This window comes from Triplophysa rosa, linkage group LG16 (assembly GCF_024868665.1).
Source record: "Triplophysa rosa linkage group LG16, Trosa_1v2, whole genome shotgun sequence".
Classification (NCBI taxonomy): domain Eukaryota; kingdom Metazoa; phylum Chordata; class Actinopteri; order Cypriniformes; family Nemacheilidae; genus Triplophysa; species Triplophysa rosa.
In genome coordinates, this window is record NC_079905.1 from 10954300 (window position 1) to 10981271 (window position 26972).

Consider the following 26972-nt stretch of genomic DNA (forward strand, 5'->3'; position numbering starts at 1 on the left):
TTCATTTGCTTTTTTCAATCCTTCGGCAATCTTTAAAAGTAAATCTCTCCGATTTCATGCTTAATCTGTTTGTACAATCAATTGCACAACAACGTTGTCCCGTTCTAAATCAAGTACAAATAAACACTGCTGCATTTAGTCTTCCTATCACTCAGTGGGCACGACTCGCTTGACGCGACGTTACGTGTGCGGTGACGACACGTGCATACCTTCTATATTGCTAACTGATTAGCCTTTTAGCTTAGCACATACTCCACCCAAGTTGTTAGACATACTAGACAGCATTACCAGTGTATGGTCATGATGTTGAATGTTTTTATATTATTTAGCAATTGTTTCAGGAAGCTGAAAATGAAATTTTACAATGCAAACATGCACATGCATCTACATTAAAAGAAAACCTGTTAGGCTAATCTAGAACAAGATATTGTTTTGTCGCAACATATTTTTAAACAGGCATGACAGGTGGCTACCACCAAGGCTCCAGAGAGGACAGGATTGAGCAGGCGGATAGAATCTTACACAACACTGGATTTAAAACCTAAGCACCTCAGACCCTGACAAAGTGTCATAACAGTGTCTCATAAGCTAATACACACAAGGGAATGGAGTTGGGTGGATTTGTCTGGCCCAGAGGCTCAGGAGTATCTTGTAATATTACTGATAGCGACCATTTTAAAACACCTGTCAAATCAATCATCCGCTCATTTAACAGCTATAAGATTAGGCTTTGAAAGTGACATATGGCCAGTTGATTAACCTATCTTTATCCCGCAGAATATATACAGAATGTCAGCGCAATTAAACGTTTGTCATATATTGTATGGCTGTATTGTTGAGAAGCTGCAGACAAATGTTGTTTGCTAAGTGTTGTTTAATAGCCCCACTGGCACACAATGCAGAGAAACTCATTAGCTTGATTTTTATAGAGGTTGTCTAGGTTTTGTAACTTTTTGTAATGGTATTGTCATTGAAGATACTAATATAAGTAGTTATGTCTGTATCCGAGAAAAATATAATACATTTATGGAATTGTATACTTGTTTTGTGGTTACAATAAGAGAGAGACCAAGTAAACCTCTACTGTTAACCGTGCGGAGGAGTTTTGACCCAATATGGCCTTCCCTCTCCTTACTAACACAACGTAACTAACACAACGCTCTGCATGAATCACTAATACCCCCCAACTCTTATACCCTTCAGAGAGACCTAGATCTCCACTCCCTTTGCATGGCTCATTAGCCCAGAACATCTCCTCTAATGGCAACTGGAGCTCACCGCTGTCATGGGAACCCAATGTCCAGCCAGACATGGCAGACTTGCATGGTGTAGGCTCGCTATAGCTTCATGCCCGCACGCTGTGTGCTTGAGCTGGGGTGGTAATGAGGAGCGCTGGGCCTGGTTTAGCCAGGCTATGCTAGCACCCAAACAGGCCCAAGCCAAAGGCCCACAGCCAGAGCCTGCAGCTCTCAGCCAGGTCTCTAGGACCCAGACTGCTCCAACCTAATGCCAACCTCCAGAATACTGAGCAGGGCATCAGCATCTCCTCAGTCGTAGGAGAGCCAGACACGCTAGCGCTTGACGTCTGCAGTCTACGTGTTCTGATGCTAAAATGAAGAGCTTTGCAATAGTTCAGTAGCAATGGGAGATATTAGGCTTTAGGTGTCACGTTTGAATAGACAATGAACTGACAGACATGTAAAAAATAACCAACGCAAGGTGAAGTAGTTCTTTATCAACAAGTTGGTGTGAGGTCTGGCCATATTTAAAGTGTGTGGAAACTGCTCTTATGGATTAGCTAGGACTTGTGTCTCGATAGTTTTATTTATAAATAACATATCTTCCATTTCAGAAGATAGGAAGGTTTCAAACTTCTTGTTTTTGCTCATTATTTTGAAATGTTTCAGCAGAGAAGTTGGAAAAGCATTTGTATTTTTATCCTCCTTCAAATTAGCATCAGTGTTTTAGGACGTTTTCCCTATGTAGCCTTGAGGCGTTGGCTTACGCTTCACAGAACAGAGGAGAAACAGCTTATCTGTGTATGTATGGTATGTAAGAATGTATGTATGCATATAATTCAATTATTGTACATCTGACAAGCATTTCATGTTAAAACCTTTGTAGAAAGGACACAGAATGCATGTGCATATTTATCCCATCATCTGTTGTCTTTCAGAAACCCCAACATGACCTCATAGACGAAGAATTCAGATGAGTTGTCTTATGTTGTTTTAGCACTGAACTCTACGTAGAGTTTGTTTTCCCTGAAAAAAAAACAATAGAACCCTGTCCAAAAATCATTAGTAAATTTAATGGATAGAAATTGTATTGGTTTTAATGGAAACTCAAATGTCTACTGGTATGTAATGGATTCTGTTGGTGGGATGTTGGAATAACGCCCAAAACACAACACTACAAAGAGGAATTTTGTAATGGTTTTAATCGTAAAACCTAATGGTGCATACTAGTCTTTTAATGAAAACCATTAGAATTGTGATGGTTTCTATTGGGTTTCTATGTTGTTTTTCAGCAGGGTCAGTAGGCTTGTTCATTTTATAGCATCCTCATTTACTTCAAATTATTTTTCTTAGTGACTCTAAAGATGAGTTTAACAAGCACACAACCTCCACGCATCTATCAACGAATTATTTCTTGTTGCAAAATAGCATGTGGAAAAAGTAGCACTCAGCAGTAATGGCTTGATGTGACTTATTGACATCCCCCATACTTTTAAAGGGTCTTCTGAAATTTTGCTTTGCATGCTATACATTACAAAATACAGACCATCCAACCAGCTTCCTGTTCTTCTTTTGATATCCCGCCATTCAACGGTCAAAAACGCATGCTCAAGCATTGCACAAAAGCTGGTGACCTAAAGACCTTTCTTTCTGAATAGTATTTTCTTGGTGAAGGGTCACTCTGTTATGTAATGCAAAATATCTTGATTTAAGATGCTGTTTATACAGTACCTATTCAATACTCATTCGTAATACCTATGAATCAATACCTTATAGAGCCAGAGAGGAGTATTAACAAACCCCAGCATGCTGGAGGACTGTTGGCAGTTTTAATCTATCATAACAGTAATGAATATTTGAGTGGTTACCATTCCTCAGCTTTAAAGCTGTGTGGACATGACAGTGTTAAATGCACGTAAAGCCCCGCTGTCCGCAGAGCAAGTGCAATCCACCTGACAAATGGAGCCGGAGCGTAGCCTCCCAGTGTATTTCTCACCAGCGATAAGCAGGGCCATTTAACCGCATTATGGACGCACTGGCAGCGGTGTCAGGAGTGGTTTGGATGTACGGGCCCCCGAATCTTGCTTGCTGATTTAGAACCTTCTAAACTAAGACCCCATTGGCCTGTCTCACTAAATTTACAAAGCTTTTCATTAAACCCATTAAGTTGCGTTCTGCTGCAACAAAGAGGTAGGGGGTGTTCAAGCATTTTAAACTATTGAAATCATCCCTGTTGAAAGTGCAGCATTGCTGTGGACCAGCATGTGGTGTTTTTGATGCTGATGCAAGTTTGTTTTTTGCGGTCTACAGTTTCGACAGCTTTGCATGATGTCAGAGTGGTCAGACAGGCCAAGAAGCCTCTTTGATTCTGATGTTCGTTTCACTCTCTGCATCCGCAGGACGTCCTTAGCTCAGGTGGAGAGTGCAGATGAGTGGATTAGATCCCATGTCATTGGATCACAGCAAGTCAAATCAATTCTGTGTGCGAGATGAACACAACAGAGAGAATCACAAAGCTCATTGATCGCCACCGAGACGCATCATATACTGTATGAGGGAAGGCTCGCCCTGTGCCGAAAAAGCTCTTTAAAAATAGATCAAATGTTCCTTGTCTAGTCGAGTTGTTTCTCACCTTTAACACAATGAATTCTCTGACAGAATTTGTTGTCATTTGATGTGAATCAGCTTTGGTTGCGCTGTGCAGTGTGTGTGATGGACAACTTTTGAATAAAACAATATAATGGATTTTTTTTAAGGTGAGCTTGCTATAAGGGTCTGCTCACAGGAATCCCCATGCTGGTTCAGACTGTGTTATGCTGGTCTTACTGGTGTTGCTCACCATTTTCCAACAGGCCAGTGTAACTCAATGTATCAGACAGACTGAGTATAATGAAAGACTCGAGTTTACTTTCTCTTTCAATGCTTTGTCGAAGTATTCAGCAATCAGTAGACCTGATAACACCACTTGCCCATTGATTGTTTCCCACAATGCAACACCACAGTGCAGCGATAGTCCTGACAGCTGTTCTGTTTAAAATAAAAAATAAAAAGATGAGGTTGGCATTTAAATTCTGATAAGACATGAAAAATCTGTATCCACCGTTTGAGTGACAAGCTGCAATGCGGTTTTCTTAAACTGCTCTTTCCCTTCCTGCCATTTACTTTTTACCGACGTCTAGACACCTGAAGGTGTGAAACTGCTCTTCAACTACTATTCAGAGCCATCATAAACTGCCTCAGATTTATAGCCTCACGGTCTCAGATGTGGCGAAAGCAAGCAAGCAAGGACAAGCAAAGGAAACCTATTTCCTATTTCTAGGCTTATCATCCAGGAGCTCATTCGACCTTGGTTTGATGTAACCTGCACTAAGTAGCCCAATGAAATGCAGAGAAGCATTTTCGCTGGTTTATGGCTTTGTGCATTCGTAACTAATGTCAGGAGGCAAAATAAAGTGGGATCGTCGTCTATAATGCATAACGTGGCTGACATATCGTGATTCAAGACCAGCTCTGCTGCTTCATTTCATTATTGCAGTGCATATGCTTTTTGCAAAAATATTAATAACACAGGGTGAAAGTATAAGAAATAACCATAGGAATGTAAAGGAGACTGCAACAAGAAAGAGAGCGAAAAGAAATAGCGAAGATTTATCTTGAGACAAGCGGCCGCTGCCTTCAGCGTGAGGCTAATGTGTTTTTGAAGATTTCTGGGATGAATATCAAATGATGATGCAAGTTTTATGGATACACAGGCTCAAAGTGGCTGGCTTCTTTCAAACAGATTAAAGGCGCTAGATCAGGGAGACGAATGATCTGCTCGTACAACTGTGCATCTAGGCATCACAACCCTGTTACAGTTGCCTTTCCTCTTGAAAGGTTTTGATTAATTTGTCAGTCTATTCAAGTTTAAGGTGTTTGCACAATCCATCTATTTTTGGATCGGGCTCAACATAACCTTCAAGAATATCCTGCTGGTTGACGGTCTACCTCACACTTGCTTTATCTTACTATTTTAAACATGTATTGAACTAAATTTGTATATACATTTTGTATATGTGTATGGATTGTGTTTTTGTGTAGGAATAAGTGCATTCCTTGAATAGGCTCCCATGGGAACTTCATTGTGTTCTGAAGAAAAAATAATTAATTACAACATGAAAAAATTAATTGTAGGTCCTGCGCAGTGCAATTTTAGGCTGTGCACAAACACTTAATCTCTACAAAGTAGGCAAACGTCCACTCAGGAAACAGCAGCAATTACCTCTACATCATCTTAAGAAACAGGTAGATCATGTTTGTCTTTCAGACTGTAATTTCAGAATAAGCGCAAGTCTCTCCCGATGAGTTCAGAGTGCGCGTGAAGGGAGTGGCATGTAAATAAAGTGCCTTTTCATATATTACTGAACTTTAAAGCTGTTGACAGTTATTAAAGATGTAAAGCGCTATTTACGACAGGCAAATGACACCACACCGCATCTGTATTATAAACTGCAAATAAACTCTCGCTCGTGTTAAAATCATGAAATGCGCACCGTTCTCGTGATCTGGCAGATTTATCATTTTGGAATAATGCCCAAAACACAACAATTTTGTAATGGTTTTAATGCAAAAAGCTAATGGTTCACAGTGGTATTTTAAGGGAAACCTTTAATTTCTGTGATGGTTTTTTTTGTTTTTATCAGCAGGGTTGTTACATTTATAATCTGTGATATACAGGTATTTTTTGCTTCTTTATTTATAGTTTATGTGTATATTTATATATATATATATATATATGTATTATATATATATATATATATATAAACTATATATAACATATTTTACACATTATCTTATCTATCCTCAATGTACAGTATGGGAGGGGGCCCAAGTTCTTTAAATGGGTTTATGGACCATGAAAAGAGCCACTGGTATAATGCAATGTAAATCGCTTTGGATAAAAGCATCTTTCAAATGCATAAATGTAAATTATAAATGTAGTGCTTATATGGCGTTAATAATAAATAAATAGAGCTTTAATGTCTAATGTTATAGTTATTGTAAGAGTTATTATTTTATCTTATTGAATATGTCTTATTTCACATCCTAAAGGAGTAGTTCACTTGAAAATTAAAATTTCATGATAATTCACTCACTCAGCCTTTCCAACGTGATTAGGTAGTACGTGAAGTCGTGGACACGCATCATGGAGGTACTTGGAAAATGACCAATCATTTCCCTAGACAACACCCTTATTCATCGGCTAGTGTCGTGTAATGCCTTTTGATGAAACTGAAATTTGGACCTTAACCAACAGCCCCGTTCAAGTTCATCATATGGAGAAGAACCCTGGAAAGCTTTCCTCATAAGCCTCAATTTGTTTTCGACAGAAGAAATAAAGACACGGACGGCCTGTATGACATGTGCATGAATGGATTATCATGACATTTAAATGTTAAAGTGAACTACTCCTTTAAAGAAATTGTGGTTTGTGCTTTAAAAAAATGCATGCATCTTACAGATTCTGCAAAGCATAATGCAAAACTGCATCACCAAGTATTTAACCTCTGTTTTCTATCTTATGTTCTTGTCAATAAAATATGTCAGGACAGGAAAGCAAGTTTTAGCGGAAGCAACTTTTTTTTGATTAAACTTGTTTTCTTTGGCACAGTAATCTGAGAACCGCAAAGCTTTGACTTGTTTTCTCGTTTCTCTGCAGGGATTCTCCAGGCTTCAGAAACCATACGGCCATTTGTGTTTAAAGATTTATCGCGTGTAGAGTTTGAAATGTTTCCTGTCGTTATCATGTTGTTATAAAGTCGCCAGGTGCTGGCATATTTGCAGAGGTGGGAAGATTGTGTCTTTTGTATATCTGTGTAGATCTTAGTGGACAAGGGTGTAGGAGGAGAAAAGAGGCCAGAGAGCGATTGAGCATAGAGGATCGATCTCTCACAGCGGACGCTGGATCGCATGTTATTTTTACACCTGTCATGGTGCCTTATGGTCTGTGGGAAACACTGGTGGCCGTGGAGCCTGTCACCAAATCTAGGCCGTGCTTTTGAATATGTGATCTTTACCATGCAAAGGCACCCGATCTATCACTCACGGAGAAGCAGTCCATGCAATAAGCAACAAATCATCCGGCGCGTAAACAGCACTGCATCATGTAAAATGAGCATCTCATTTATATTCCTCTAACCTGAAAGATCTGGAGTGCTTTACCATATTCACTTAATCTTTGGGTTCCTTTCATCTCATCCATCTTGTGTGGCTTACTTTTACACCTCTCTGTCTTTACTCACACTTTCAAGGTTTCAGTTAAATCTAACACGTTCATATTTACAGTATATATCTGTTGGTTTAGGTCCTTGAATCTGATTGGATAGGAGTGTCAAAATAGGACGACAATGCTTGTAATTGATACTTTTTGCGAATTGTGTAAATCTTAACTGAATTACCATACAATTTTTTTCTTTGACAGCCTGTACTTTTCTTCCCATAATCATTTTTTCCATCATCAGTTTATCTCTGTTATAAACATAAAGCCTGTCTTCGAGATTACTCCAACATAAAATCTAGCTGTCCCTTCATATCGGGAGTGAGGGATAAGAGGTCAGGGCTTTACCGAATGCCTCCACAATTTATCTTCAGTCGTCCAGCGCTGATGAAGCATCACAGCAAAACCATCGGTCCAATATGACAATCAGGACTTCTGGCGGAGGAGGAAGCGGACAGCTTTAGCCAGGAACAGACTGGACACGTCTGCCGCTCTGTGACATCTTCTGACTTCGGCTGTCTCAAAGTCAGATTCCTAACCAGACTGGGCATCCCATAATGCTTGTCAAGCCCATGTTTCACAAGCTGCATCATGCCAATGTTGGACGTTTTCTTGTGACATATTGTACATCTCTATGAATCACACATTGAAGGCTTTGGAGATCTACTTGAATGATTTGAGATGATATTGATCACGTTCCATGTTCATTATGGGGTCTCAAAGCTTTTAGAAACCCGCCCTGTGACTTTTAAAACCTTACTTTTAAGAACTTCCCTCTTCTTAAAAGAGAGGATGATGATGGCAGATAAGAGGCTTGCACCTCTGAGGAGAGATTTTGCTCTAATGGTCAGTGTTTTATTTCATTTCTCTGCAGTCTTGGGCATAAACGGCGGTTTTCGTCTTGGCTGTTTATTTCTGTTTACCTCAGTTGAGCGCTCTAAAGGGAAGCATAACTCGCATAAATGTTATGGATATACAGTAGATATCGAGGCAACCACACTGCTGTGTATCAAATCTTTCATTTTAAAGGAATAAAGCATACAATTTAAAACATTTCAGGTTTTCATAGGTTGAAAATATAGTTTGAATGGGAATGTCTAAATGGGCCTCACTGACCAAAGCAGATGGATGTGAATCTATGTAGTGTGTACATAACTGACAGTCGTAGATTTGTTAACATCTGCTCAGATGTACGGAACGAAAGCTGTCTGTCTGTGAATATGTTGTGGATTCCCCACAGCATATATAATAACATACAAACACTCCCACAGGCCATTGGTGTGTTAACACATTCATGGGTCACAACTTGACCTCCGTTTTCATCATGTTTGATTAAGTAACAAAGTCTGGCTGTATAATCCTGTCCATACGCTTTTCTTTAACACGTATTCCTAACACATACTGTGTTTTTTCATGTAAACAATAGGTGTGAATACCCAAAGCTGGCACGCGTTAACCCCTCAGCCTGGTGGCAGCTTTCCATGGTTTCCATGGCAATGTCTCCTCTGGGTCTGCCACATGCCCAGTTTGTAGAGTGAACGGTTCAATATCTGAGATGGAAATCATCCAGACCTCCCATAAACCGACATGCTGTGGGCTTACAGTAGCTGGGAGACTCATATTTCAGACTTATTTAGTTTTGTTAAAACAAAAACTAAACATTTTACTGGGATATAAACAGAATTACGCATGAATGTTTGTAACTTTTGGTGTCTTTTGGGGGACATCATAATGTCAGTTTTGTTATAGTGAATATACGATACTGTTCAAAAGTTTCAGGTCACTTGATTTTTTAAAGTTTTGTAAATAAAAATATAATAGCAGTCATAACGCAACAAAAAATATTTAATCTTTTTTTATGGATGTGTTAGGCCAAATAATGAAGAAAAAGCAGCCAATAAGAGCCCAGCAAAGATGGGAAAAAATACTTTGAATAAAACATATTTTATTTTTTTCATTGACAGGCATGAACACACTTCATGAAGAAATTGAAGTTTAGTCACTCACTTGATTTGATAAGACGTGCATTAGAAAAATACAACAGTGGTATTTAGGTAAATGTTTTAATTCAAACAAATCCTCATACAGTAACACGACTTTCCATGCGCAGCCCAATTAATTCAATTAATAATAAAGCTCGTTGTCAATATGTTTTTATCGCCAAAGTCAAAGTGTTGACTATTGATCAATATTCATTGTATAGATTAGTTTCTGCAGCTCAAAATCCCGTGTTTACTGTGTATAGTGTCCAGTGTGTTACCCTCTGTGAGTCACTGCTTAATCTGGATGCTTACGGCAGTGTTAAATCAGATGGGCAGTGTTGAAGCCCCGGGGAAGGAAAGATACAGTACTTTCCTTAGTAGGATATATTCAGACCAACACACTCTAATCAAACCTTAGCCGAGAGGATCAAACAGCTTTACCGCATTCTGTCTGTAAGACAAAGAGTGAGTTCAGCGGCTGGAGACACGGATAGTTTGTAACAGTGCATGTTCTGTTTTGTTGCCCTGTTATTTCTTTTGGAGAGGAAAGTGATGTTCGATTGCAAAAGTGGCCTAACAGTGAAGGATTAGACATGTGGGTGCATCTAATTATTCATTTTATAATAATAGGAACCAGTGGCGGACTGGGAAGCAAATTTGGCACATTAAAAGCACATTTACTGTACTCCAACAGTCACCTCAGAGCCTATGAAAGTTTTTAAACATATCAGTAGTCACATTAACACATTTTTTTCCCAACTCCATTGGGAACACTTCATATGGTGTTTACTACCAAGCGCGTAAGTGCATGCACATTGTTTTACTTGGAAGAAAAAAACAATGTAACAACTTCAAAGAGTTGTATTTTGCGTCATGCTAGTTTCCTCACATTGTGTGTTCTTTTTCCTCCTTTCTTTCTACATCCTGCAGACTTTCTTTACTCACCAAGTGAAATTTCTCTTCACTATGTTGAAGTGCTGTTAAATGAGGAAGTCATTATAGTCATACAGTATAAAAATCTTCCTGGTGAACTTCAAATCGTTCCACATTCCTGACAGCACTCAACACAAATGGCTGCTACCTGTAAATCCTTTTGTTCTCCTTCATTAGAGGATAAAGACGAGTCTTAGTGTTTGAAGGGCCCTTATATATCTGATTGTGACCCTTTTATAGGATCACTGAAGCTTATGATGATGGGCTCTTCAATTTGTGGTTGCATTTCACTATGTAGTACGGAGTATAGATTCTAAGTGTTTGTATTTATTTTTTATTTTTACTGTATCTAAGAATTCTTTATACTGACTGTACATTGCTCTGGCCCCCTTACATCAATACTAATTGAATTGTTGTGGTTCACTCATGTGCATGTGAAACCTACAAGTAGGCAATGGAGTAGGCATGGAGCAGGAAGTATATGCAGACATCTTTTAATGACCTGACAGGTATGAAAGAAAGGAACTCTGCAACATCCGTAACGTTAAACTAAATAAACATATGTATTCAAACATATGCGTCTCTACATTGAAACAATACCAGACAATGAACTGAGGAAACAGACATGCTTAAATACTAAGGAAACCATAATCAAGTAAACAGAAACAGGTGCGGCACTAATGAGCAAACTAATAAGCAAATCAAGGACCAAAGACAAAACCAATACAAAACTGAGTGTGAACGTGACAGTAAGCAGAACATATTAAACAATAATACTAATATTTGTGTCTAATACTGTATATGTTAAGACTTATATATGTTAGAACGGTCGTCTTGTAGTAAATGGGTAGTTGACAAATAAACCGTAAATGTGGCCTATGTGTGACAGCAAAAAGTTAGAAAACAGACCGTATTATTTTATTTTAAATTATTAATATTTATATTTAAGGTCTAAAATAGCATAAGAAAGAGGTATCTACGTTGGTGTTTTTTTTGCTAGTTGCTATATTTTTGCTTATTTTATACGATAAATATAAATAATATATTATTAACGGTCTGTTATGTAAGGCCACATTTACTCTTTATTTGTCAACTACCCAAATATTAAATAATACCAATATTTGTGTATAATATGACTAATAAGTGCAAGAACGTAATTTTTATATTTCAAATGATCTTGTAAGCAGTAAATATTAAATAATAATACCAATATTTCTGTCAAATATATGCAAGAACGTCATTTTTATATATGAAACAGTCTTGTAAGCAGTACATTTTAAATAATAATACTAATATTTGTGTCTAATATGACTAATATATATGTAAGAAAGTCATTTTTTAAAACTGTCTGGTAAGCAGAAAATGAGTTTACCTTTGAAAAACCTGGAGCCCTATACAAGCATCCAAAACAACATATTTTAGCGACCCACTGTGCTGGCATTTTCAAAAGGTCACTCTATTCTAATGTTTGTTTTCATCTTCAAATGATTTAGTTGCTCTTCTTCTGGTGTTCGCCGGGCAGTGCGCAACAGCTTGAACTATTTCATATTCCAGGTGAGGCAAGAAAAATGAAAAACTACCAGAGTAGAAGCGGGAATATGATTATTGTGTTTGCTAGTGCCAGAATAAAACATCTGAATAAGCACACAAGGATATGCACACTCACCTTACACACACAAGTCAATGTGCATGTTGGTAAGTTCTTATCTCGCTGCCACACTCTCCTGTTCAGGGCGTTGACTAGGATGCAAACACATACATGCATGGTTTCCCACTGTTAGCGTCACATCACAAGCACGTAATCCACCTGTAACAAAGCTCAATGTAGGGAAGGAAGGAGGCTGGAACCGGCGAACATTTCACAAACTTTAATACAAAATAAACAAACAATAATTCAGCAAATAAAAGGCCGGCAGCCACCTCACGGTCGACTGCCGGCCACACGAACATAAACAAACTTAACTTCCGGGCCCGGTCCTCTCTCTCGATGGTCCGGTCGCTCGTCCTCTTATGCTCCCGAGCTCCCCGGTGAGGCATGCGGGGACCGGCGGTCGCACAGCTGACACTCGTTGCCACTTACGCCGCCGGCCCCGCCTTACTCGCCCCACGGCTCTCGCCCCGCCTTCCTCGCTACATACCCCCATCACCCCTCACAGGCCGGGGGGCAGCACCGAGCCTGTGCTTACTCCCCCCCCGGGGGGCCTTCTCCCATGAGGGCCCCAGTGACCGGGGCATGCACGGACGAGGCGAGAGAACGGAGCCGGGAGCATCCCGAGCGACCGGGACGAGAGAGGGGAGAGAGGACAAAAAAAAAAAGTGGTCCGGTTCCCCGACACGCTGCCGCTCGGTCCTCAGCCCAGCCGAGAGGCTCTTCCTCGCGGTGCTATGCGGTGGTGCGGGGACGCTCCGGGGCGACCTGATCCTCCTCCGCCTCCTGGCGGCCGGCGATGGCTTCGCCCCGAGGGCAGCCGGCAGCGAGCCGTCCGTTCCCTGCTCTTCCCCTTTCCTTGGTGGACAGTAGCAGGCTCCGGCCCACGGCAAACGGACCGAACTCCTCCGCTCCCTCTTCTACGGCCGCCACCCCACCTCGGCCCAGGAGCCCGGCAGCGAGGTCTTCGTCCCCCGTCGAGCTTTCTCTCTCCGGCACCACCGCTTCGGGCAGCCGCTGGCGGACCTCCTTCGTCCGTGCTGCCCGAACTCCCCAGCACCGCGAGGCCGCTCGGCGGCGAGGGCTCCTCGACAGCATGTCCCTCCTTCCTCCCGGGTTTCGGCACCAATGTAACAAAGTTCAATAGAAGGGAAGGAAGGAGGCGGGAACCGGCGAACATTTCACAAACTTTAATACAAAATAAACAAACAATAATTCAGCAAATAAAAGGGACACGAACACGAACATAAACAAACTTAACTTCCGGGCCCGGTCCTCTCTCTCGATGGTCCGGTCGCTCGTCCTCTTATGCTCCCGAGCTCCCCGGTGAGGCATGCGGGGACCGGCGGTCGCACAGCTGACACTCGTTGCCACTTACGCCGCCGGCCCCGCCTTACTCGCCCCACGGCTCTCGCCCCGCCTTCCTCGCTACACCACCTCTCTCGCACACACGCACACCTACATGCTTCGACACATTTGGATTTGTCTCGGCATTGGTCTCCCACAATGCACAGCTCTTGGTGTGGATGAAATCCTTCTTTTCCCCAACACAGCTGCGATCGCGTCTTATGCATCTTTTAGTCTTCTCCGTCTTCCCCCGTACGTGTTTCTTGCCTCATTTGTCTCTTTCTCTCTCTGCCTCTCTTTTCATCTTCGTCTCTAAATCCTGGCCTTGCAAACAACAAAGAACGACTTTGGCTCAAACTGGCAATCCACCAAATCCTCTTTCTTAGCTTCAGTCTTTGTCGGAATGAAAGGTTTTAGTCTACTCTTGTTTCTCTCCACCCTCTCTCTCTCTCTATCTCTCTCTCGCTCTCCGTCTCACTCTTTCTCTCTTTTTCGGTTTCGGTATCATGCCATCCCAATCATGTGGCTCTTATTAGTGTGTGTTTACAGAGGCTGCAGTTATTTCCTCGCTTCATACCTGACTCCCCCTGCAGCAGCCTGGAGGGTTAAACCTCAGTGTGCAGCTGCAGTCTCTCATGCAGAAGAATGAGGTAATGGAGATGTTCTGCCAAAAGGGGAGAATCAAAGAGATAGTCTTTCTAGAGCCACGAACTGCAAGTAAGGAAGGGTCACGAATCACAACGTTTGACCAAAGGTTGAGCAAAAAATTCTATTTGATCTCTATTTTAATCATATCGCTGTCTGGGCAAAACAATTAAGATCTTATGGAGATCTCATCAGCATTTTTTCTTTCTAACGGACATCTCTATCGGTCATGAATGTATGTCTTTAGAGGCCGTGTGGCACAATGGCAAATCCCAAAGTCACTTTGCAGGTCAGCCCGGACCACATAAATTTATGTTGACAGGGAAATACTTACATAAATAACCACCCACCGATAATTGTGCCGAGTGGGTCACACATGCTGAGGAGTGTAGTCATAAATAGGCTTGCACTCGGGTTTTGTGCATAATGTGTTGTGAGATGAGAGAGAGGTCGGCAGGAAGAAGCGTAAATCACTTCCCTTGTGAGTCAGATGGAATCTCAACAAGAATCTCACTCAGTAGTATGCACAACATAGTGATTACATTTGTGCACCAACATCACTCTTAGTGTACTGTATATACAACTGTATACGTTTTATTTTATTTCTATAACTTTACAACCGTGAAGAGCTGCTAAACTGTATTTCATTGTTCCCTAAACAATAAAGTTCTATTCTAGTGTGCCCTACAGTGTTGCTGCCTATGTAGAGCATTCATAACAGTTAGGATGCAATGTACTTTAAATAGGCTGCTGTCTAGGTCGTTCAAAACATTTAGATTTTATCGAAATTTTATTCAACATCCAAACCCAATAACGTCCACCAAACACTTCACAATTAAGAGCCCCGAGACATGAAAACAAGCTGAGGAAAGTGTGGGGAAAGGTAAGTTAACTTAGTATCGATTCGTTATGGCTGCTTTTTGCAAAGCTGTGGGTTGCTGGTTAACGTGTGAATCCCTTTGCCTGCACCACTGAGATCCATTCGTAATTGTTTTATGGGGGAGACCCAACACAGCGTGCTGAACTAAGCCTTTTGTAATATTTACTCGATATTTGCAGTCCGCGGCCGCTCGTCACAGATAGACGGTTGTTATAATAACAGTCCACCCCTGCTGGAGACTGATGGACAGGTCGTATTAACCACTGGCAGGACTCCTCAGGAGTAGCAGAGGGAGTGAATTGTTGGGGTTTTGAAGTTGTGGATGTTTTTGTGGAGAGACAGGAATGGCTGCTGTTGGAGATGCATTGCTGGCGTGTGGTGCGGATAGATTCTCTTACTGATCTCGCCGCTGTGTCTTCTCCTGGCGCATCTGTTTCATCCGTCTGACATGCTGGTGTGGGGCATTTCTGCGACATGCTGCAAAGCTGCACGCACTGTGAAATGAATTCTTGAAAATTAATGAGGAAGAACAAAATAACTTAACATTTACATAATTGTTGTCGTTTGTCTAATTAATAATTCATATCTTCATTTTAAAGTTCTTGCGATTTTCAAGAACGCAATAAATGCATCCTGATTCTATTATTCTAATATACTCGGGATTAAACTAACAAACACAGAACATCATTTTGGGTTCTGTCATATTGTGCGATCCATGCACAATATGTCTATGTCTGGTATGTTAAGGTTTGTGTCTCATCTGATCCGGTTGACATAAAAGTGTTGGAATAAGACAGTTATTCTTATTGGTACTTACTTTTAAATAGGTAATTGTTATAGTTCGGACATTTTAAAACCAATGCAACCTGCCATTTTAAATTCAAGCAATATATTTACAAAAATGAAAATTCTGCCATCATTTACTCACCCTCAAGTTGTTCCAAATCTGTTTAAATGTATTTGTTCTGATGATTACAGAGAAAGATGTTTGGAAGAATACTTGTAACCAAACAATTCTTGGTCACCATTGACTACCATAGTAGAAAAAAAATGCTTTATACATTTCTGTTGGACACAAAATAAGATATTTTGAAGAATGTAGGAAAGCAAACAGTTCTGGGGCACTTTTGACTATTGTCACTTTTCCTCCCATGGTCAATGGTGTCCAAGAACTGTTTGGTTACACGCATTTGTCCAAATATATTTCTCTGTGTTCATCAGAATAAAGAAATTTATACAGATTCAAAACAACTCGAGGTGAGTAAATACATTTATTTTTTGGGGGGTGCACTGTCCCTTTTAAGAACAGTCGCCTGCATTTTTTTTACGTTTTCATTATCAAATTTTGACAAAGAATAACCAAAATACACAAACCATCTTTGTTGTTGTAACTGATATATAAAATAAGTGTTGTTTCAAAGCCCTGTCCCAGTATTGATTGTTTAGAATAGATGTGTGAGGATGCTCAGAGAAATGTGCTTTACTCGAACCCGAGTGTGTAAAACAGACACACCGGCAGCCTGTTTAATGAAATGGCTTCAATTTGATCTAACCGCTTTAATTCATTTCCGGCTTCCTAGAACAAGCTGTGAAGGTATTTGGAACATAATTCATCCTCTCATTCGGTGCTTAAAGGTCTAGCGTCAGATACAGCACATGAGTACACAGACACTTTAGGTTTCCTCTCAGGGGGAAACCTACAGAAGCCGTCCCAGGATAATCGACATCTGTTTAGTGCGTTGGACTCATACCCCACTGCTGCAGCTGTCTCTATGGGATTCAGCTTTAATACTTGACTGAGTTTCAGCTTAAGAATAGGGTTTTGATTTTTACTGTTTACATAGAGTGAGGCTTTCAAAGCACTATGGTGGCTGACACAGGATTAAGATGACGTTTTCTCTTCTTTGCTGAAGGAGATAACGTATTTACGAAGCAAGCAGTTTGTCCGTTTAGGGCTACTGTAGAAAAAACATGAATTCCATGCAAGGGGACCCGCGGTGTATGTAGATAGAAAAAGCTCATTCTAAAGTAATAAAAACACAACGCTTCATTATGTAAGGTCTTTATACACCTCTGAAGACAAAGTTATGTGTATTATATTGCGTTTCTGTCAATAGATCCTCCAAAAAAGATCTAATGGACCTTTTAAGGAGCCGTCAGATGTTTAATGGAGATGTTATTAAGCACATTCTGGAAGAGGGGGTGTGTATATTATTAAGGAACGTATTAGTGCTCCATCACTCAAAGACATAAAGAAGCAGATCGAAGGAGCCTTAGGCTTGCTCTTCATATGAATCTCCATCCAACGTGTTTATTATCTCTATCTCTCTCGACTACTGATTGGAGTAAGTGGCAAAGACCCAGCGACGAACAACAGACGCGGGGATGCGTAGGTGTTAGCCACAGAACGAACGTAAAAACAACCCCCCCCCCCGCCTTTCCTGACACCACTATTGTGTTTTCCGTGACAGAGTAAATTAGCGCGATCATCTGTGCGTGCGTCTGAGATATCATAAGCGTATTAGCGCAGGCCCTGCGGGATGTGCTGGTAATCAGGTCTGTTTTACAGAGCCATGGGGTGGAAGTCTCTGGAGTATCCATACATCCCATGTGCTCTAATATATGTGATGCGGCTCTCGTTGCTATCGAATGCCTTTTTCTTTTTCTCTCTCTGTTTGGTCTGTGTTGTGTTCTCGCTCTAGAATAGACATGTAGTGTGTTTATTTTGTGTCTTGAAAAGGTTACTAGCTTAGTTAATAATAAAATGTTGTCATCATTTACTCTCCCTCATGTCAATCCAAACCTGCGTGATTGACATGTTTCCTTGTAACACAGTAATGTGTGGTTATTAGCGACATCTAGTGGTGAGGTTGCAAATTGCAACCAACGGCTCACTCCACCTCTCCCCCTCTCTTTCGACGCACTAAGGCGGCTGATGCAGGACTATGATATCGTCACGTTTTCGCTTCTTTGCCTAAGGAGATTTAGGAAATGCGCTCTGTAGAGCAGTTTGTCCGTTTAGGGCTACTGTAGAAACAACATGGCGAATTCCATGTAAGGGGACTCGCAGTGTATGTAGATAGAAATAGCTCATTCTAAGGTAACAAAAACATACCGCTTCGTTATGTAAGGTCTTTATACACCTCTGCAGACATAGAAATGTATATTATATTGCAATTCTGTCAATAGATCCTCCAAATCTCCAGTCTTCATTCATTGTAACTGTATTTAAATGAACATCAAGTTCAGAATGACATTAGGTTCAGCAAATAATAACACTTTTAATTTTTTGGGCGACCTGTCCCTTTAAATATTAAAGACATTGTTTATATTGAACTTAAGTTTTCTTTTTAAAAACAAGGGCAAAAGGTTTTGTGTACTCCACTGTTCAATTGCATCTATTTGCAACTACATCTATAACTTCACCATACTATCAGCATTTTAATTCCTTGTTGAACTGACCTGTGAACTACGTTTCACAGCAATATAATGGAAATGTAAACACCAGAAGGTTTTATCAATACTATAAGTGTCTGTGTGGCGTGCCAGAGTCTCCACATCCTGACTAAGATAAATTCAGCCTCAAGTTTGAGAGCTTGCAGAAGTATAAATCATGCCAAATCTTTCTTCATCTTTTAAGTTCATGTTGCGGATGTGTTTCATGATTGTGAATTATTCTAAGCATCCGTAAACCTTAGAGTGGTAATTTAGAAAGAGCCTCAGAGAATCCACTCTGTCTTCTAGTGCTTTCCTCCTGTTCTTTCTTCCGTTCTCATGGAAATCTTGCGGGAATTCTCTCTTTTGCATATGCCTGTGGAATATATTAGCAACCCATGCAGTTCATCTTCTCATGCAATCAGAGCAAAAGGTCAAACCGACCAATCAGCTCAAGAGAAGAGAGTGCTTCTCTGAATAAGGATCTGCCTCTTCTTTACATGCGAGAGCCAATAATTAGAATAAAAAGATTTCGAGATTTTGTCTAATGTTTTGATGCATTTGCAGACACACTCTCATAATGTCTCAGTTTTTATTAAGTTGTTGGTTAAAATGTTCTAAAAACCCATTTGCTAGCTTTGCCACTGGTAGATACTGTAAAGAACTTTGTCATATATATTTTTTTATGTAGTTTGTAATATGAAATACAGTATTATATACTATAAAATATTGTGCAGCTTTTACTTACTGTATTAAATTCAATATTATAATGTAATATTTAAGACTGTCAATGGTTGTCACTGCAGTTACTGTTGGCACATATAAATATACACATATAAATGCACCTTTTACCAAACCATGGCAGGCAGTCTGTACATTATGTAAAACCTTGATTACATTGACATGAATAATTCAAGTGTGAATGTTACTGACCTGAATTAACCTAAGACGATTCAGTTTCATGTGCAGATGTCAAAATGAGCTTGTCCCCAGCATTCATTTAATTTATACGACGTATGCAACCATTTCATTCAAAGACTTACATTCAGCAAAGTAGACAAGGAAAATGCTATTGCAGCATGGATTTTTGAGGGCAGGTAGCTCATCCGAGCAAGTAAAAGTTGAAATGCATGCCTAAAGTCAACACTATAAAGCTATGTTCATAGAATATAAAATAGGATTTTTTTTCATGTGCCCTAGGATGCATACTAAAACACACTAATAGCATGTCTCTCTGGCTTATATAAGTTACTCAAGGAGCACACGTCAGACGTCACAGAATAGAGATTTAAATATACAGTCTAAAGAGCACCGGAAAAGACTTAACGTAGTTTGAGTGTTTTAATGCATTCACCTTGGTGTATAACAGTGGTTTTACAACAGTATGTGTGGGCTTTACACAACGTTATATATCAATTATTTACTAATAAAGATAAAGGTAGCACTTTACAATAGGGTGCTATTAACAGTAAATGCATTAGCTAACATTAGCTGACAATGAACTATTTCGTTTTTCAGCATGTATTAATCCTTTATAATGTTAGTTAATGTCAATACGGTTATTCATGTTAGTTCATGGGGCATTAACTAATGTTAATAGACACAACTTTTGATTTTTTAAATGTTGAATTAAATGCTGAAATAAGCATGAACTAAGATTAATAAATGCTTCAGAAGTTGGTTCATTGTTAGTGAACGTAAGCTAATGCATTAACTAATTGTTAACAAATAGTACCTTATTGTAAAGTGTTACCAAGGTAAATATACATATCGTCGCTGTCGGGCAGAATCCTCGTATCTCCAAAACCATTATTTTTCAGGAAATTAAAAAATGCATATTTTTTAAGTTATTAAACATTGTATCGTTAAAGTTGGTATTATACCTTATATTGCTATCATATACTGTTGTGTACCAACATTAACACAACATTTCCCCAAAACCATGTTTAATCGGAGATACAAGGTTTATGACTTGGGAGCAGGGAGATACGAGATTACGCTGTCATTGATAAGAATGGTAAGGACACAGACGTCGCTGCTGCCAGCAGTGTTCATCAAAGTCTACGGTCGCGTTGAGACTTTTGACAAGAGACGAGACTTTAAGAGCTAATGAAAGCTAATGATTGTGGTTACATACATCTTCCTAAACTCTATTTTAAACGTTAAGAGCTATGAGTGATGCAATACCAAAATAAAACGTTAAACAGGCTGTCTAATATAGGCGGAAATTAATCTGCACGCACATAAAGTCGGCGGTCGTGTTGAGCCTCTTGACAAGAGAAAAGGCTTCAATCGTGAACCAAAGCTAACAACTGTGGTTACATACATCTTCCTAAACTCTATTTTCAAGGTTTAAGAACTATAAGTGATGTAATACAAAAAACGATGAGCTGACTAGGCTGTCTAATAGGGGAAATTAGCCGAATCTGCTCGCAAACCTACCTTCGTGGCTCACGGGCTTCCTTCTGCACCGAAGCATTACAGCTATCGATTTTTAACAAAACAGGCCTACTCAAATGTATCTAACCTAACTATTTTCACTCGTTATTGTAGCATCGGTCAGTTTTGAATAATTTCAAAAAATATGAAATTGACCAAATTTGGACATAGGAGGTTTCCGCCCGACAGCGACAATATAGAAGTGTTGTAATAGGGTTACAATAGGTTGAATGTTGTTTTTCAGTATTTGATTCAGTGTATGTGATTGACAACAATAAATCGGTAAACACAGTATAAAAAACACTTTTAACTCCTGGTCTTATTATGTTTGTTTAATATATAATGTTTTTTGTGTCTATCTAGAACCTGACGATGATGAGCAGAAGGTGAAGACGCAGAGGCCACGGTCAGCTGACCAGCCAGGTGTGTTCCAGGCTCAAACAGGTGAGCCCTATCTCAATTGAATAGTAAATCTGTTCCAGGACCATGGACAGCGTTCACATGTCATTCAGACAAGGAACTATGCCTGAATCCAGATGTTTTTCCACCTCATCTTTTGTTTTGTACTTACTTTAAATTAGAAAAATATTGGCAACTAATAGCGTAACGTGAACCACACCTTGCCGTTACCCCCCCTCCTTCACCCCTACATCTCTGTGAAAAGAAACTCATGTACTCAAACTTCCGTTGGCAAGCGTGTCCCCACCAGCCCCCAACCCTTTATTCTCACCCCATCATCTCTGCGGATAAGACTAAGCTCTGACTCACTACATGCAAATGAAGATGTAATGCGATTACGAGACGTGCAATTAATTTGATTTGCCCATTTGCTTCGTGATGTTGCCTGCATCCAAGGACACGGCTCTCACAAATGACAAAAAAAGCAACTGGGGAACTTTGCATGCTGGATTCCCACCCGCAAAGTGCATCGCAGGTCGACGAGGAAGCTTTTCCTGACCTGCCGGCACCTTTTAAAACACCTTATTTAAGTTGTCAGAGGCCTGGAAGGGACGGCGGAAAGGAAGTAGTCTTGAATACGTAAATAAACCTTAGCCTGAGGTGTTTGGTTTCTCGTAGAGCTGTCTTCCTCACTCACAATCTCAGGCCTCCTTCTATCCCTCCTTCCTTTTCTCACCACCAGTTTGGGGAGGAAAGTGATAATAAGCTTTTCCGGGTAGTGCCGTTTCTTTAGCGGCTGATGTTGTTAGGTTCATGAAGAATATGTGGATGGGCACATAAAGCCACTGACCCATGACTTTTAGACGCAATCGTGTATTTCTTACCCAAAGAGAATGGCCAAAGCTGTTTTTTTGTGTGTTGAGTTTTAAGATTTTTGCCTCTTCCTTCTTATCGGGGCAAAACAATAATAAATATTATTGTGGGCTTTCCCCCTTGGGCATTTTTGAAACCTGTTTTACAAAAGAATCTTAAATATTCGGTCTGATCAGAATTGAGAGAATATTTCCCCTCCCATTCTTACTGTAAATATCTCATCTCTGGTCTCACTATCTCTCATGTGTTTTACAGGTGACCCAGCAGCAGAGGAATGGTCTCAGTGGAGTGTGTGTTCGCTGACATGTGGGCAGGGTTGGCAGGTTCGTTCTCGTTCGTGTGTATCCTCACCGTACGGGACCCTCTGCAGCGGCCCGCTGAGAGAGACCCGACTGTGTAACAATACTGCCACCTGCCCAGGTGAGCCGCAGAATCAAGCAGGTAGAGTACCTCCATGGTGTTGGATTCCTCACACATCCTACAGAATGCAATACATGACCACTACACACCGTATAATGGCACACACCATTTACTGTGTAGCTGAATGTTTGCTGTTGCTCTGTAAGTAAACATTGGACAGTGCATGGGAAGAAAACTTTACAGCCAAGGCTGTAACCACCCAACCGTTCAGCCCCCCAAAATGTCTAGTAATACACACACACACCCCTTCACTGCATGCCTAGTTCACTCCAAAATAAAAAATCCTTACGCCATTCAAAACCTGTATATGATTCTTTCTTCTGTAAAGCACAAAAAAGATATTTTGAGAAATGTCTATATGGTTTTGGCCAGACAATGGCAGTCAATGGGGACCAATGCCATTTGGTTACCAACATTCTTCAAAATATCTTCTTTTGCATTCTGCGTATAAAAGAAAGTCATACAGATTTGAAATGACATTAGGATGAGTAAATGAAACACTGCATCTGTAAATAGTTCCTTTGTAGTATCTGTTGTGATGATGTGGACAATGGGCACTATTTGCACTCTTGGTATCAATGTCAAGTCCTACAGTAGCATTTATGTCTGTGCGAGTGCACCTGGGTATTGGTTTGTGTGTGCGTGTATCTGGGATGTGTAGAGGGTTTTGTGATGCGGGTGAGATCATGCAAGCCTCACAGTTGCACATTGGTTGTCACTTGAATGTGTATCAGCATGTTTAAAACTTTTGTTTTGTTCGCGGAACACATTTTCTAGCAACCATAACTTGAGGCCATGTACTGTATATTGTGATCTCTGCATCATGGCTAACAACACCCTGTAACCATGACTTTATTCAGAATTGTGCACATTCACTGTAATGCTTATACATGCAGACCTAACAGCTGGTTCATATTTCTTGAAGATGTTTTTATATTTTTCTTTTAACAGTTGCATTGAACAGAAACGATGAAATACATTTGCATATTCAGTAGTTATGAGCCCCTGTAGTCCACTCCAACTCCTGTATTTTTTTTTTTATGTAAAGCCAAATAGTGGATTGCCGATTTACTCGCTTACAACAAGGCATATTTACATCAACATTTGTTTCAGAAGCATCATTTGCTGTCTAAGTTCTTCCGTGTGCTAATTCTATTTCCATGTAAAATAGCTTTACTCTGTTTATTTCTCATTGTGCATTCAGTCACAGTACTGATATTCAGCGTCTGGGCTTTGATGAGATGGATGCCATGTTCAGCACTACTTGTCTGTGTTTTTCTATGTTTCACGTTGTGCCGATCAGTGCTGTAGAACACTGTTTAAGGACAGCAGTAGAAGATCTCAGCCGAGCAGGCAAGAATAAAGAGAATCAAAGTGAAGGATTTCTGCTGGAAACATCTGCTTGCTTGGGATTGATTGTGAGCAGCGATCAATGAAGCTTATATGAATGACTGATGTTACATTCAGACACACAGGCTTTCGAAACTCATAGATTTTCAATGCTGAGGACAGGAAAGCTGATTTAAAAGAACTGCGCATCAATAATAGAAAACTAGACAGCCAGAAATAAGAATGCAAGACGTCTGTGCTTGAGTTTCTTTGAACGTTTTATACTATTTGTTCTATTTATTTATAAACAGGCAAGCAATATTTACTGTGGAGGAAAAGAAATTGGCAGAAAAAGACAATGTGAGCACAACTCTCGTCGATACACAAAGTAGCTTCTAGAGCGAAGCTGTGCGTGTGTTTTTGTGTGTGTGTTCAAAGTTTACCTCTTACACGGCAGAAAGTGTTTAACATGGAAAAGTGACACAGTGTCTTTGATATTAACCTGAGCTAGCGTAGCTTCAGCGTTAAGTTAGCGATCACTGGAAGTCCCGCGCTTCTCTGTTTTGGCTCCGATTCAAAGAGAACTTAATTGATTTGCGAAGGCAATTACGGTCAGGTTTATTTAGTTTGGAGGAGAGTTATTATTCAAAATTGATCAGGCAAAGCTTTCAAATAAAAGAGGGTCTTTTAAAAACAGCTACACAGGCTGTAGTGTTGTTTTAAATTGTGCTCGGTCTGCTCATTAGTTGATCCCAATCTAGATATCCGTCTCAATTGTGAACAACGGCCATCAATAGCTGTTTTAATGTTAAAAAAAAATGAATTTTTTTTCAGCGTCGGTAAATAAACTGTCATTTTCTTCGCTTTTAAGAGCACGGTACGCTTTACCATGCTTTTGATTTTGATAACAAATTCTAGACACATTACACATCTGTGAAATGGAGGCTAGTTGTTAAAGATAGATAGAATTCTTTAAACACACGATGTCCATTTGGTACAAAATGTAATTTTTTCATTATAAATTCCCTTCAGAAAATGTATCTTAGTTTAACTATAAATAAATTACAAAAATATTTCTGATGTTTTGTTTTGTTTTGTTTCACCCATTTCATTGTAATATATGTTGTGGAAAAGCAATGAACCACTTAAATCTGGGGTTTTAATCACAGTTTTTTTTTATTTACCATAAATTCACAATGTGACGTTTATGTGACATTTTTGTAACATTACACATCTTTCACAAGGAGGGGTTGTATTTCAAAAATACTTTCAGAAATGTGTCCTATGTGATACATTTGGTTTATTTCATAATTGTCCTGCTAGTTAGTTGTACGGGATAAATGTAGTTGTTTTTATTCGTGGTAAACCATGGTAACTAACCACAAAATTACTAGTTTTCACAAATTTTCCTAAGGGTTTGTCTAACTTAATGTTTTAAATACAATGACTACTTGCCCCAAATTATGAATAAAGTCCTCATCTTGAGAAGTAGTTTACCTTTACCATAAAAAAACAGTTTCATTACATAGTTAAAACTTTAGCTGATTAAGTTTTATTCTCATTATGACTAGAGCAAAATACTTTAATTTAGATTTTTTAGAGCATTCTGTTCTCAAAATTTTGAGTTCCAAACTTGGAACATAAAAAAACACGTGTGAATTGACTTTCCACACAAAACCTTTTTTTTACTGAGATAAAAAAATAAGTCACAACTAGCCCAGGTCTCCCCTATAGCAAACATTAAAGAACATGGTTTTCCTTGAGCTATCAGTCGAAAGGTTTCCATAGCAGAATCGCAACTTTTCTGCAATGCTAAAACCTTCCTCCCTATGAAGCTCGAAATCTAATTTAATCTTTTCATGATAGCCTTAAGAAATTCCGTCATCTCCTTTCAATGCTTTTGAGGATGTGCCCTAGCGCTGGTATGTCTCATTGTGCTGGGGCACTAGAGCAGAGCAGTTCTGGCCCAAACTGGATCGTCTTCACTTTAATGAAGAAACTCTATTCAAAGCTTACGGGTCTATTGATGAATGGAATCTGATGCAATTATCTCAGATGTAAAATGACTCATGAGGTCTACAGTAGATTAAAATGGGAGAATCATGTTTAAGTAACTTTTTGGGGATTCATTCATTCACTTTTTGCGTATTTATTTCACACAGATGTGCTGACTTTTTATTTTTGGCCTCTTCGCTCTCTCTTTCTCATTTGAATATGAATTTGAATGAAATACCTCACGGACACATGGATAAAGCAGCACTTTAATGATGTTTGTGATAATACGAATTTTGAAATTGGCTCTAGTTCAACAAGCCTTCCCTTGTCGTTCACTTACTGTAGTTTAGCTTAGCTTTGCCTGACGATGCATTCATCTTTATTTGCTAATTTAATGACCTGGAATGTTAAGTATCTTAACACCTATTATTTCCAGCATACCACACATATCTCCCGTTGCATCTGTTCTTTGTGCTCAGCCTATTGTAACACCTGTTGGGCACCGTACAACATCTGCCGAATTAATCTTAGGGCAAAAGGGGCAATTGCAGCTATTAACCAACAGGTGGTGCTCTGCATTAGTTTTTTGCCCTTTAAATCCAGAGAAGCATCCGAGCTTGAGATTTAAGGATAGCTCATTTGTCACAGCTTTTTAAAGGGTAACCGCTTGACTTAGTTATCACTAATATGACTTATGGCAAACAACAACAACAACCACAGTCAAAGTTATATTTAAATATGCGAATGACACACAGCGCTGTTCAATACTTGCAGCTCGCAGAGGGGTTTGTGTTGTTTAAGCCGGCCTGGCATTGCTCTGAGGGGACAGTGATGTATTGGTTTAGGGATTTCTGTCTGACGTTCACCCGGTTCACAACTAGCTCCCTTCCTGTGCCTGTTTATTTATTTCTCTCTGTCTAGACTCCCTTTCTACCTTTCAAGCTACTACTTTTTTGGCTTTTTCTGGCTATGTGGTCTGATGGTCATTTTTTACTTTCTCTCCCTGTCTTTCTCTCCCTCACTTCCTTCTCCATAGGAGGAATCCGTACCCCCTGTGAGGAGCAGATAGACAGACTCAGAATCTCTGCATGAGGTGGCGCAGACAGTGATTTGATGGATATTGCAGTACATAATGTGACCCATAGAGAAGCAA

General features: G+C 39.8%; 1 protein-coding gene across 14 annotated transcripts in view; it reads left to right on the plus strand.

Moving 5' to 3' along the window:
- adgrb2 (adhesion G protein-coupled receptor B2) overlaps window positions 1–26972 on the plus strand; it is a 253724-nt gene that overhangs the window by 90367 nt on the left and 136385 nt on the right. For 11 of the 14 annotated variants that reach the window (XM_057354076.1, XM_057354078.1, XM_057354082.1 and 8 more), the window contains exons 3-4: window positions 21167–21247; window positions 22331–22516. In XM_057354076.1, the coding sequence (XP_057210059.1) occupies window positions 21167–21247; window positions 22331–22516 (267 nt within the window). The remainder of the gene's footprint in view (window positions 1–21166; window positions 21248–22330; window positions 22517–26972) is intronic. The other 3 variants (XM_057354074.1, XM_057354085.1, XM_057354075.1) reach the window with 2 other exon arrangements.